This window comes from Oncorhynchus mykiss, chromosome 16, assembly GCF_057628025.1.
Source record: "Oncorhynchus mykiss isolate SJ-2025 chromosome 16, ASM5762802v1, whole genome shotgun sequence".
In the NCBI taxonomy this organism is placed as follows: Eukaryota; Metazoa; Chordata; class Actinopteri; order Salmoniformes; family Salmonidae; genus Oncorhynchus; species Oncorhynchus mykiss.
The window spans coordinates 10,101,139-10,113,384 of record NC_143037.1 but is presented as its reverse complement, the minus strand read 5'-3'; the positions used below and the strand labels follow the sequence as shown (position 1 = coordinate 10,113,384).

At 46.7% G+C, this 12,246-nt stretch overlaps 1 protein-coding gene across 4 annotated transcripts in view; it reads right to left on the bottom strand.

Annotated features, from left to right (window-relative positions):
• Nucleotides 1–2,529: 2,529 nt before the first annotated feature.
• The window catches only part of llgl2 (LLGL scribble cell polarity complex component 2), a 34,311-nt gene continuing 24,594 nt past the window's right edge, over nucleotides 2,530–12,246 (bottom strand). For 2 of the 4 annotated variants that reach the window (XM_021564701.3, XM_021564702.3), the window contains exons 16-27: nucleotides 12,047–12,243; nucleotides 11,798–11,945; nucleotides 11,494–11,641; nucleotides 11,290–11,406; nucleotides 10,760–10,926; nucleotides 10,357–10,621; nucleotides 10,118–10,268; nucleotides 9,967–9,995; nucleotides 9,660–9,707; nucleotides 9,349–9,391; nucleotides 8,795–8,856; nucleotides 2,530–4,186 (exon numbers count right to left, since the gene is read on the bottom strand). In XM_021564701.3, the coding sequence (XP_021420376.2) occupies nucleotides 4,182–4,186; nucleotides 8,795–8,856; nucleotides 9,349–9,391; nucleotides 9,660–9,707; nucleotides 9,967–9,995; nucleotides 10,118–10,268; nucleotides 10,357–10,621; nucleotides 10,760–10,926; nucleotides 11,290–11,406; nucleotides 11,494–11,641; nucleotides 11,798–11,945; nucleotides 12,047–12,243 (1,380 nt within the window). In that variant the 3' untranslated portion in view covers nucleotides 2,530–4,181. The remainder of the gene's footprint in view (nucleotides 4,187–8,794; nucleotides 8,857–9,348; nucleotides 9,392–9,659; nucleotides 9,708–9,966; nucleotides 9,996–10,117; nucleotides 10,269–10,356; nucleotides 10,622–10,759; nucleotides 10,927–11,289; nucleotides 11,407–11,493; nucleotides 11,642–11,797; nucleotides 11,946–12,046; nucleotides 12,244–12,246) is intronic. The other 2 variants (XM_021564704.3, XM_090201861.1) reach the window with 1 other exon arrangement.

Below are 12,246 nucleotides of genomic sequence, written 5' to 3'. Positions count from 1 at the left end.
CTTCAACGGTTTGCTCCTCCGGTTATGGAAATGCTAAGAAAATAAAGGCTTTTCAAATTATGAATATTCCTCCCATCATTTAACAACAGTGTCTTTGTCAGGGTAATCAAGCAATTGTTTGTATATATTGGGTGTTAATCAATGGGTGGCAGTTGTTTCTAACCCCTTTGTTTTGTTTATGCGGCTCTCGAGCATGTCCTGAGCAGGTTACCTCAGACTCCCAGGGTCCTCTCCCATCCTGGCCTGGTCCCCATCCTCATACACTGTCCACTTGGTCAGCTTCTCCACTATCTGTTAGGGCAGGAGGGTATCCTGAGGGTAGGGCAGGTTGGGACGGTGGTGGGGTTTTGTTTTGTGATAATGGCTTTCTCTGAGTGAGCCGTATACATAACCAGGCTGTGAGGTTTCCTGTGAGCCATTATCATAAACATTAAATAATCAAATTCATGAATCATCTGTAACCTTTAACACTTGAGGAGGGTGAGGTCTGGTTCCAGCAGGCTGTACTGGCTGGGCTGGTTGTGTTGGCAGGATTCCATTGGCCTTGCCCATGCCCAGCTTGTTTATTCTGGGGGGCACGATGGTGGCTGGAGGGAAGGTGGATTGGGGATCCAGAGACTCTGCTCTTCTTGCTGGACAGGCCACTATTACTAGCCACACACATGGTCATCCTTTGTTTGAGCAGGTGGCTCCCTCCCTCTGCTTGATGGCTTGGAGAGTGAGCCAGTGGGAGACACCAAGGCCTGGGTTACTGCTCAGTTTACTCCTCAGGTTGAACCCTTTGGGCATCTTCCCCTTGATCCAGCCCAAGACATGTCGTAGAGTCATCATGCCTTTCCTGCAAGCGATGAGACGGTCCGTGAGTTTGGCTGAGACTGCATCTGTAGACCTGGCTGTAGCTGCTTCCTCTCTAGGCTTTGCCAGCAGCTTACTGGTCCTGTACCAAACAGACGCCATCTTGACTCTGCCCAGGACCGGGCCAATGTTTTTCCTGTTCAGGACAATGTTTCCTTCTCCATCTTACCTTTCGCTTGTTCCTGTTCTCCTTTGCCAGATGGGCTTTGAGGTCTTTTCTTTTTGCTTTCAGCATCATCATCCGTGATGGTCCTTTGGATGAAGCTGAGGTAGCCTCATCCCCCTGCGTCTCCACTGGGGAAGAAGCATCGTTGTCTTTGTCATCGTCACCTTTCAGAATCACGGCTCCTTCCTCTGCTCCACTGGCTTTCCGTTTCCCTTTCTCTCTGCTTTAATGGGTTTCTATGGTCACGGATTTGTCAGCCATCTTGGATTTCAGACCCTTGCTGGGTCAGGGACGCTCGTTGTCAAACTGAGTGGGGAGCCAGGCCCAGCCAATCTGAACGAGTTAACCCACAAAATGGCTTTACTACATAAAATGTTTAGATAACTTAGACAAGTGCACCAGGTCATGTAACGAGCTTGTCAAAGAGTCAGTCAACATTAGGACAGAGCTTGACGTTTTACACCCTGATCACCACTTGACACAGGCCATAGGTTAGATCAAGTTTAACTACTGAACCCATTAGCTACAGGATCACAAGTGCCATCATAGTTTCTGTACTGTGTAGTGAAGTGTATTACCACACAACGTAAGACTTGCTACGATTAACTACCAAAGACAAAAATAATTTCAGGTTATTCGGTTGATGTTAAACAATTTAATCATTTAGGACATTGCAAAAAAATAAACCCCCTACGTGGTTATGTTTGATCTCAGCTTGAAGTAACACTAGCTGTAGATGGATCTAAATAGGTATTCACGTGTCGCTGGTCAATGAGGGAGTGGAACGGTGAGAGCAGGTGTGGTGATGAGAGACGGATAGAATGAAAGAGCAGTGCCTTCTCTTGGAAAGAGATATCATCTGTGCTCTGGAATGCACAGGCTAAGCTCTATTTCTTGCTTCATTTTCCTCCCCCTCTTCACAGTAAATTCATTTAACTTGTTTTTCAGTTGAAGAGCATTATATTTCATCTACAAAACACGCAAGTGAAAATGTTTTACTTATGGACCAGGTAACGGTTTCAACAATATGAAAGGACATTTGATTGGCTACATGGGTAAACAAATATGCTCAAAACAGCACATTCTGGCAGAGCGTTATAGTTCATAGGGGCCAAGGTGCTTTCTGTCATGTTTGAGCCAACAATAAACACATTCTCCCTTTCACCACCATTAGAGAGTGAACGGTCTGATCTTTGAGTGCAGCCTTATAGATGTTCAGTTTCAGCAAAGCGATGGTGGACCAGCCAATTAGTGCTGCTCAATAGTTGATCATTAAAACTCTTGGCTGTGCTTGTATGACAACCGATCCCTGCTTTATCCACGTCACCGGCCAGCACCAAACTCAACAGGCTCAGGGTATACCCTCAGGCCATGGCCATCAGATGATCGTACCTGGTTGTGAATGTGCCGATTGAGGGGAGAGTCAGAGCAAGGCTTGAATCAGCAATCCTAATGTTCAATCAAGCAGTCAATAAAGTCCAACTTCATAGAAAGGAACAGACATGAACTCTTGTGAAAAAACCCCAACTTGTATTCATTTTCCAGCAGGACATTATGTAGTGTGAAAGTTAGCAATCCAAAAATTAGGGTTCTCATACTCAACCATTCACTACAAAAATATATTCTAGAGACCATAAAAATGCTAAAATACCCAGCATTTCGGAGAAACAGTACCAAAATATTTCCTTGTAAGATCCGACTATAGCAGCCAACCCCCATTAACAAAACAGGTCCAACTGCAGGCCTAGAATCATCATATAGTACATATATATATATATATATATATTAAACATTTAACTACAATATCTTAAAATTACATTCCTAAATTACATTATTCAATGCGCTGTTCAAAACAAAAAAACGTTTAACATGATAAAAATGTAAAACCCCCATAGAAAGTTGTTCCCCTAGACATTGTGTGCTACACGGTAGTGGACAAGTACCTACGACAGGTTATAACTTAGAACTGGTTATTACACCTTAACGAGCGGACGGACGGTGGGGGAGGCAAGGAGGGAGGTCAGTTAGCAAAAAGATGCTTGGGGAGACATTTACGGCACAGTGGTCTTGCACGACTAGTCTGGTAGTCAGATCAGTTTCTGAGGTTGGCTAAAGCAGGAACAGGGCCCGTATACACAAGGAATGCTGATCTAGGATCCGGCCATATAATCTTATTATAAATCTTAGAAACCTAAACCGATCCTAGATCATCACTCCTACTCAGAGGCTTTGTGGACATGGCTACCAGGCTGATGTTCTAGGGTTAGGTCTGGTTCAAAATTAACTGTTCCGATTCCACAGACACTCAGTGTTGCTCTCTCTCGCCCCAAACAACGTCTTGTCAGCATTAGCAACAAACTACCATGTCAAACAGGTCACTTTTTAAACATTCCTGTTGTTTTCTTGTACAGTTCACCCCCCCCCCCCCATCTAGATTTTAGGTCGAATCAAAACAAAAATACTAAAATCACAGGTCAAATTAAATCACAATTAAAATATGAATAAAAACAAGTCCATTCCTCCTCCTCATATCTCCCCGTCTCCGACCGTGTCTCTCTATAGGAGACGAAGGCAAGCGAGGATGTGCCAAGGCAGGGTTGGGATTGGACGAAACAGAGTTCCACAGGTCAGCTTGGGTTCAAATGGTGAAAGGCTGAAGGTCGGAAGGCCGTGACTGGGGTCGGGGTGAGGAGGGAGTGGGTGGGTGAGTGAGTAGGGTGTGTTAAATGCAATTATGGCTTGTGTGTGAAGGTGTGCGAACTGTGATTGGCTTTGGACAAGCGCGTCAGCGGAATGACCATATGACCACTGTGTTGCAGGTGTAGAGGTACCAAGTGTAGGGGGGTATTACAGTACAGTGGTTGGTCTCTAGGCACAGCCGGTGGACCCCCTCTCCATCGCTCTATATATGGGCTCAAATCACACCCTAGTCCTCATACACTACACCACTCGCCCTATATGGGCTTGGTAAAAAGCAGTGCACTACTTGGGGAATAGAGTGCAATTTGGGACACGGACAGTGAGTCAGTCTTTTTGGGTTAGAGGGTGAGGTTTCAGTCTCTGGGGGCTAGGGGTCATGGTTCAGTAGTGGTAGTATTAGTAGTGTTGGCGTAGTTTGCTAGGCAGACTCCATGATGTCTCATGACCAGGAAGGACTGGCTCAGTCTGAAAGAGAGAGAGAGAGAACAAGAGATGAGCAAAACAAATGAACAGCCTCAATGCTATCGTCATAGCAATCATCATCATCATCACCATTGTGATACTCATCATACCGTTTCAGACCAGGGTACAAATATATGTTACATTCAAAGTAGGCATTCAGTGGCTGAATATTTTTGTGCCTTTGGAAATACACTTGGAAAATATTTGGAAAAAAAACTCAAATACATCGACTCCCATGCACTTAACCTAGGTATTTGGAAATATACTGAAATATAAACCTAGGTATTTGGAAATATACTGAAATATAAACCTAGGTATTTGGAAATATACTGAAATATAAACCTAGGTATTTGGAAATATACTGAAATATAAACCTAGGTATTTGGAAATATACTGAAATATAAACCTAGGTATTTGGAAATATACTGAAATATAAACCTAGGTATTTGGAAATATACTGAAATATAAACCTAGGTATTTGGAAATATACTGAAATATAAACCTAGGTATTTGGAAATATACTGAAATATAAACCTAGGTATTTGGAAATATACTGAAATATAAACCTAGGTATTTGGAAATATACTGAAATATAAACCTAGGTATTTGGAAATATACTGAAATATAAACCTAGGTATTTGGAAATATACTGAAATATAAACCTAGGTATTTGGAAATATACTGAAATATAAACCTAGGTATTTGGAAATATACTGAAATATAAACCTAGGTATTTGGAAATATACTGAAATATAAACCTAGGTATTTGGAAATATACTGAAATATAAACCTAGGTATTTGGAAATATACTGAAATATAAACGCAATTTATAAAGTGTTGGTCCCATGTTTCATGAGCTGAAATAAAATATCCCAGAATTGTTCCATATGCAAAATAAGCCTGTCATTAAAATTCTGTGCACAAATTTGTTTACATCCCTGTTAGTCAGCATTTCTCCTTTGCCAAGATAATCCATCCACCTGACAAGTGTGGCATATCAAGATGCTGATTAAACAGCATGACCATTACACAGGTGCACCTTGTGACAGACAATAAAAAGCCACTCTAAAATGTGCAGTTGTCACACAACAATGCCACAAATTTCTTGAGGGAACGTGCAATTGGCATGCTGACTGCAGGAATGTACATCAGAAATGTTGCCAGATAATTGAATGTTCATTTCTCTACCCTGAGCAGCCTCAAAATCACTTTAGAGAATTTAGCAGTACGTCCAACCGGCCTCATAACCACGTGGAACCACACCAGCCAAGGACCTCCACATCTGGGTTCCTACCCTGCGGGATCATCTGAGACCAACCACCCAGACAGCTGATGAAACTGAGGAGTATTTCTGTAAACAATAAAGGCCGTTTGTGGGGAAAAACTCATTCTGATTAGCTGGGCCCACCAAGGTCCACCTATAGCTGTGCCCCTGCCCAGTCATGTGAAATCCATAGATTAGGTTCTAATTAAATTTATTTCAATTGACTGATTTCCTTATATGAACTGTACCTCAGTAAAACCTTAACTGTTGCATGTTGCGTTGATATTTTTGTTCGGTATAGTTCTAGGTGTGATGTGATTAGATGGTCTTCCTTTCTGCAGACTGGGACAAGTATTGCAGCTTCATGTGATCTCTGTCTGGGCACATTTTCATTCATCTCGGTTAACCCAGAACTAAAAGCTTGCGTAATTTGGTCAGATGCTTCGTTATGTTTAGGTAGTGTCTGTCAATGAGAGATTACGTTTTCATAAACTCCTTCCCACTGTAGGCTGGCTACATTCATTTAAATGGACTGTCATCCTAGTGGGTCTGAGGCCGCGGGGCCAGGTTCACAGTGAGGTCACTATAAAATATAAATTCAAAATGCTCACTAAAGTAGTGCAGAGGACCTGGCCTAGTCCCCCATTAGAGGACCTGGCCTAGTCCCCCATTAGAGGACCTGGCCTAGTCCCCCATTAGAGGACCTGGCCTAGTCCCCCATTAGAGGACCTGGCCTAGTCCCCCATTAGAGGACCTGGCCTAGTCCCCCATTAGAGGACCTGGCCTAGTCCCCCATTAGAGGACCTGGCCTAGTCCCCCATTAGAGGACCTGGCCTAGTCCCCCATTAGAGGACCTGGCCTAGTCCCCCATTAGAGGACCTGGCCTAGTCCCCCATTAGAGGACCTGGCCTAGTCCCCCATTAGAGGACCTGGCCTAGTCCCCCATTAGAGGACCTGGCCTAGTCCCCCATTAGAGGACCTGGCCTAGTCCCCCATTAGAGGACCTGGCCTAGTCCCCCATTAGAGGACCTGGCCTAGTCCCCCATTAGAGGACCTGGCCTAGTCCCCCATTAGAGGACCTGGCCTAGTCCCCCATTAGAGGACCTGGCCTAGTCCCGTATTAGAGGACCTTGACTAGTCCCGTATTAGAGGACCTTGACTAGTCCCGTAATAGAGGACCTTGACTAGTCCCGTATTAGAGGACCTTGACTAGTCCCGTAATAGAGGACCTTGACTAGTCCCGTAATAGAGGACCTTGACTAGTCCCGTAATAGAGGACCTTGACTAGTCCCGTAATAGAGGACCTTGACTAGTCCCGTAATAGAGGACCCTGACTAGTCCCGTATTAGAGGACCCTGACTAGTCCCGTATTAGAGGACCCTGACTAGTCCCGTATTAGAGGACCTTGACTAGTCCCGTATTAGAGGACCCTGACTAGTCCCATATTGATCAATAGAAATGTCAAACACACAAACTGAGTGTGGGGATGGGACCCTGACTAGTCCCGTATTAGAGGACCCTGACTAGTCCCGTAATAGAGGACCCTGACTAGTCCCGTATTAGAGGACCTTGACTAGTCCCGTAATAGAGGACCTTGACTAGTCCCGTATTAGAGGACCTTGACTAGTCCCGTATTAGAGGACCCTGACTAGTCCCGTATTAGAGGACCCTGACTAGTCCCGTATTAGAGGACCTTGACTAGTCCCGTATTAGAGGACCCTGACTAGTCCCATATTGATCAATAGAAATGTCAAACACACAAACTGAGTGTGGGGATGGGACCCTGACTAGTCCCGTATTAGAGGACCCTGACTAGTCCCGTAATAGAGGACCCTGACTAGTCCCGTAATAGAGGACCTGGCCTTGTCCCGTATTAGAGGACCCTGACTAGTCCCGTAATAGAGGACCCTGACTAGTCCCGTAATAGAGGACCCTGACTAGTCCCCCATTAAAGGACCTTGACTAGTCCCCCATTAGAGGACCTGGCCTTGTCCCGTAATAGAGGACCCTGACTAGTCCCGTATTAGAGGACCTTGACTAGTCCCGTATTAGAGGACCCTGACTAGTCCCGTATTAGAGGACCCTGACTAGTCCCGTATTAGAGGACCTTGACTAGTCCCGTATTAGAGGACCCTGACTAGTCCCGTATTAGAGGACCCTGACTAGTCCCGTATTAGAGGACCCTGACTAGTCCCGTATTAGAGGACCCTGACTAGTCCCGTATTAGAGGACCCTGACTAGTCCCGTATTAGAGGACCCTGACTAGTCCCGTATTAGAGGACCCTGACTAGTCCCGTATTAGAGGACCCTGACTAGTCCCGTATTAGAGGACCCTGACTAGTCCCGTATTAGAGGACCCTGACTAGTCCCGTATTAGAGGACCTTGACTAGTCCCGTATTAGAGGACCCTGACTAGTCCCGTATTAGAGGACCCTGACTAGTCCCGTATTAGAGGACCTTGACTAGTCCCGTAATAGAGGACCCTGACTAGTCCCATATTGATCAATAGAAATGTCAAACACACAAACTGAGTGTGGGGATGGGACCCTGACTAGTCCCGTATTAGAGGACCCTGACTAGTCCCGTAATAGAGGACCTTGACTAGTCCCGTATTAGAGGACCTTGACTAGTCCCGTATTAGAGGACCTTGACTAGTCCCGTATTAGAGGACCTTGACTAGTCCCGTATTAGAGGACCTTGACTAGTCCCGTATTAGAGGACCTTGACTAGTCCCGTATTAGAGGACCCTGACTAGTCCCGTATTAGAGGACCTTGACTAGTCCCGTATTAGAGGACCCTGACTAGTCCCGTATTAGAGGACCCTGACTAGTCCCGTATTAGAGGACCCTGACTAGTCCCGTATTAGAGGACCCTGACTAGTCCCGTATTAGAGGACCCTGACTAGTCCCGTATTAGAGGACCCTGACTAGTCCCGTATTAGAGGACCCTGACTAGTCCCGTATTAGAGGACCCTGACTAGTCCCGTATTAGAGGACCCTGACTAGTCCCGTATTAGAGGACCTTGACTAGTCCCGTATTAGAGGACCCTGACTAGTCCCGTATTAGAGGACCTTGACTAGTCCCGTATTAGAGGACCCTGACTAGTCCCGTATTAGAGGACCTTGACTAGTCCCGTATTAGAGGACCTTGACTAGTCCCGTATTAGAGGACCTTGACTAGTCCCGTATTAGAGGACCCTGACTAGTCCCGTATTAGAGGACCCTGACTAGTCCCGTAATAGAGGACCTTGACTAGTCCCGTAATAGAGGACTGACAGTGGTCTGTAACACGAGCACAACAAATTATAATATTTGAACCCGGTTCTTTACTGATCATACCAAACTCACCTCCATTGGTCAGCACCTTCCCTCCAGCGAGAGCACTCTTCACGTTGTTCTCCAGGAACGTCCTGTAGCAAACAAAAATGAGTACCAACAAAACACATTGGAAGGAGCAGCTAGCCTAGCACTTTAGAGCATTGGGCCAGTAACCTAAAGGTCGCTGGTTCGAATCTCTGAGCTGACTTGGTGAAAAATCTGTCTGCGCCCTTGAGAAAGGCACTTAAATCCTAATTGCTCCTGTAAATTGCTCTGGATAAGAGCATCTGCTAAATGACTCAAATGTATAGTACCAGTCAAAAGTTTGGACACACCTACAAAGCTGTCAGAGGCAAACGGTGGCTACCTTGAAGAATATAAAATACATTTTGATTTGTTTAGCACTTTTTTGGTTACAACATGATTCCATATGTGTTATTTCATAGTTTTGATGTCTTCACTATTATTCTACAATGTAGAAAATAGTAAAAACAAAGAAAAACCCTGGAATGAGAAGGTGTTGTAAAACTGTGTAAAATGTAACGGTTTGTCATGAACACTTGGCTTTAGGGACAAATACTCACGGCTGGTATCCTTCTAGAGATTTCTGGATCTCCTGAAGCACAGCTGTAAGGAACAAACAGGTCAGACCACAGACACACAATGATGATTGACAGTTGCCATGAGTTAAGTTGGCTATGATGAAACATGCAGTTGGGTGGTCGTGGGTTGCTATGTAACAGGCAGAGCTGACAGTTAAAGTAGACACTTTAACGCGGTTCAGCTGGTGAGATCATGGCAGTAGCAAACATGAAAGTTGCTGGTTCAATCCCCCGCAGCGATCACATCCTAAAACATTGCTGTTGGTTACGGTTATGTTCTGCAGGCTACTCACTCTCGTCATTCAGCAAAGCATGCTCCATCACACGTCTAGCAGAGCTCTCTGTAAACAAACAGCACGGCAGGAAGCAGTCAGCACATCAAGACACGCAGCATGATCGACAACCAGTGTGTGTGTGTGTACAAAATGTCATCTTAAAACACACATGCAGCAAGCTGATCAACACACAGAACAAGCAGACAGGCTGACAGCCTAACGGAAACCTTCCTACTGTTAGGCACAGACACATGCACGAGGTAGTACTAGTGACATAACTACAGCTAACATTATACTGTAGTTTTTATATATTTTTACATCTTACCCACGTCATCGGTGTCCCGCGTGGAATTTCTGGAATGACAAAAAACACAGTTCAGTAAAACGTGAGATTAGTCGAGTCAAAAAGTCAGTCAGAAAACACTGCTTCCAAAGACGATAGTGAGTACCACTAAAGAGACGCAGTGGGAGTGTACCTGTGCGCCAGAGACGGCCCGTCAGGCTGCGCCCGAGGCAGGGTGGTGCCAGGTGTCTGGGAGGGCACCTCCACTAGAGACCTGGGCTCCACCACACAGCGAGCGGACAGAGAGAAACGCTCAAACTCAGACGGAGAGATCAGGTAGAAACCTGGAGAGGAGAAAGAAGCTGAACACATGAAATGGAAAACGCTTGTGAGAGGTCAAATGTGTGGTGGTCTCTCTCTCTCTCGTCTTACCCTGTCCGTGTTTGGTGAAGACACAGGAAGCGATGCCGCTGACGTCCTCTCTGCGGATACAGGGGTACTGGACCTGCAATTTCACCCCCGGCAACGACACCACGTGGAGGTCTCCCTGATTGGTCAGGACGGTGAGGCCACTCTCACCATAGTCCTCCGAGCGGCTGCTGCCGAACCAGGCCACGCCCACCCTGCGCACGCGCGAACCATCGATGGCGGTGAGCTTTAACTTCATCTTAGCGCTCACCTTGGGCAGGGTGAACACCTGGAAACAGACAAACATTACATATTCATTTTAAAGTCTTGGAAGACAAAACATTCCAAGTTTCCTCATCAACCTGTGGCCAAGTAAAGTCTCCCCATCAGATGAGTGTGAGTGGGTAAGATGTGTGTGTGTTCTCACCTTAAACTGTTCCTCGGATATGACCAGTAGCTGGTGGCAGCCCTGCATGTCAGCTGAGCGGGCCAGGTCGTGGGCCACCTCCAGGGGCTCAGGCAGAGGGGAACCGTGGCCATCCAACACCACGATGCCCACTACTGGAGCACGGTGCATCAGCTGGATCTCCTTAGCTGAGAGAGATGGACGAGAGGAGAGGGTCGACAGAGGCACGAGAGAGAGAGATGGACGAGAGGAGAGGGTCGACAGAGGCACGAGAGAGAGAGGTGGACGAGAGGAGAGGGTCGACAGAGGCACGAGAGAGAGAGGTGGACGAGAGGAGAGGGTCGACAGAGGCACGAGAGAGAGAGATGGGAGAGAGATGGACGAGAGGAGAGGGTCGACAGAGGCACGAGGGAGAGAGATGGGATAGAGGAGAGGGTCGACAGGCACGAGGGAGAGAGATGGACGAGAGGAGAGGGTCGACAGGCACGAGGGAGAGGGTCGACGGAGGCACGAGGGAGAGAGATGGCGAGGAGAAAAATGCATGCTCTCACCAGGGTGGGCGGAGACGGGGTCCTCTGATCTGCGTTCCACAGGCGGTAGGCGGAGCTGGTAGGCGAATACCGAGCCCCCATTGGTCCCTGCCCAGAGAGAGGGCGTGTGATGGGAGCCTTTAGGAGGAGAGAGGAATGAGCAATATGAGACATCACAAACATTAAATAACCCAAGGTCTGTGTGTGTGTGTGTGTGTCTCTTACTGTCTGAGAGGAAGGTGTCAGCGAAGTACAGTGTGCGAACGAGGCCAGTGAAGGAGTCGTCTGAGGATCGAGCCTCTATCTTTCTCTGAACAGGAGCCAACTCCATCTCTGCTAGCTCAGCCTCCAGACGAGCATTGGCCTCCTGCACCTAGACATACACAGAGAGAGGGAGAGCGAGAGAGAGGAGCTTGTTTGAGACACTTCCTGGACTTCAACAACTGATCTTTAGGAACTTTGTTCAATAAGGATTCATGCAGTCATGTTTTTTTTTATAACAAAAAAATATTATTTTGTTGTTGTTTACCTTAGCAGCGCTGTTGACGTGGTGTTTGCGTAAAGACACTCGGCTGCGTCTGATCCTCCTGAAGGACTGGCGGAGAGACTTCTTAATGCTCTTTACTCTGGACAGAGGACCTTCCATAGCCAGCTGGTCACTGGGGTTCAGAGTACACCTACAGGAGAGGGTTCACACACAGTCGTCTATATCCCATCTCTGCCACCTGCCGTTATATTGAAGTCATACAGGCAGAAAGTTGCAGAAACACACTCGTACCTGACGAGGACGTTGCTTTTCTGCTGGTAGTCGTAGAGTCCGAAGCCGTGGCTGGTCCCAAAGGTCACTAGTTTCCACTCAGAGTGCAGGGTGAGGGCGGTGACAACAGCAGGAGGCTGACACTGGACCAGGGCAAAGGGCTGGAATCCTGGGGGGAACGTCACCGGCTCCTCCCTCACCTCCAGACGCGTGTGGCCCTG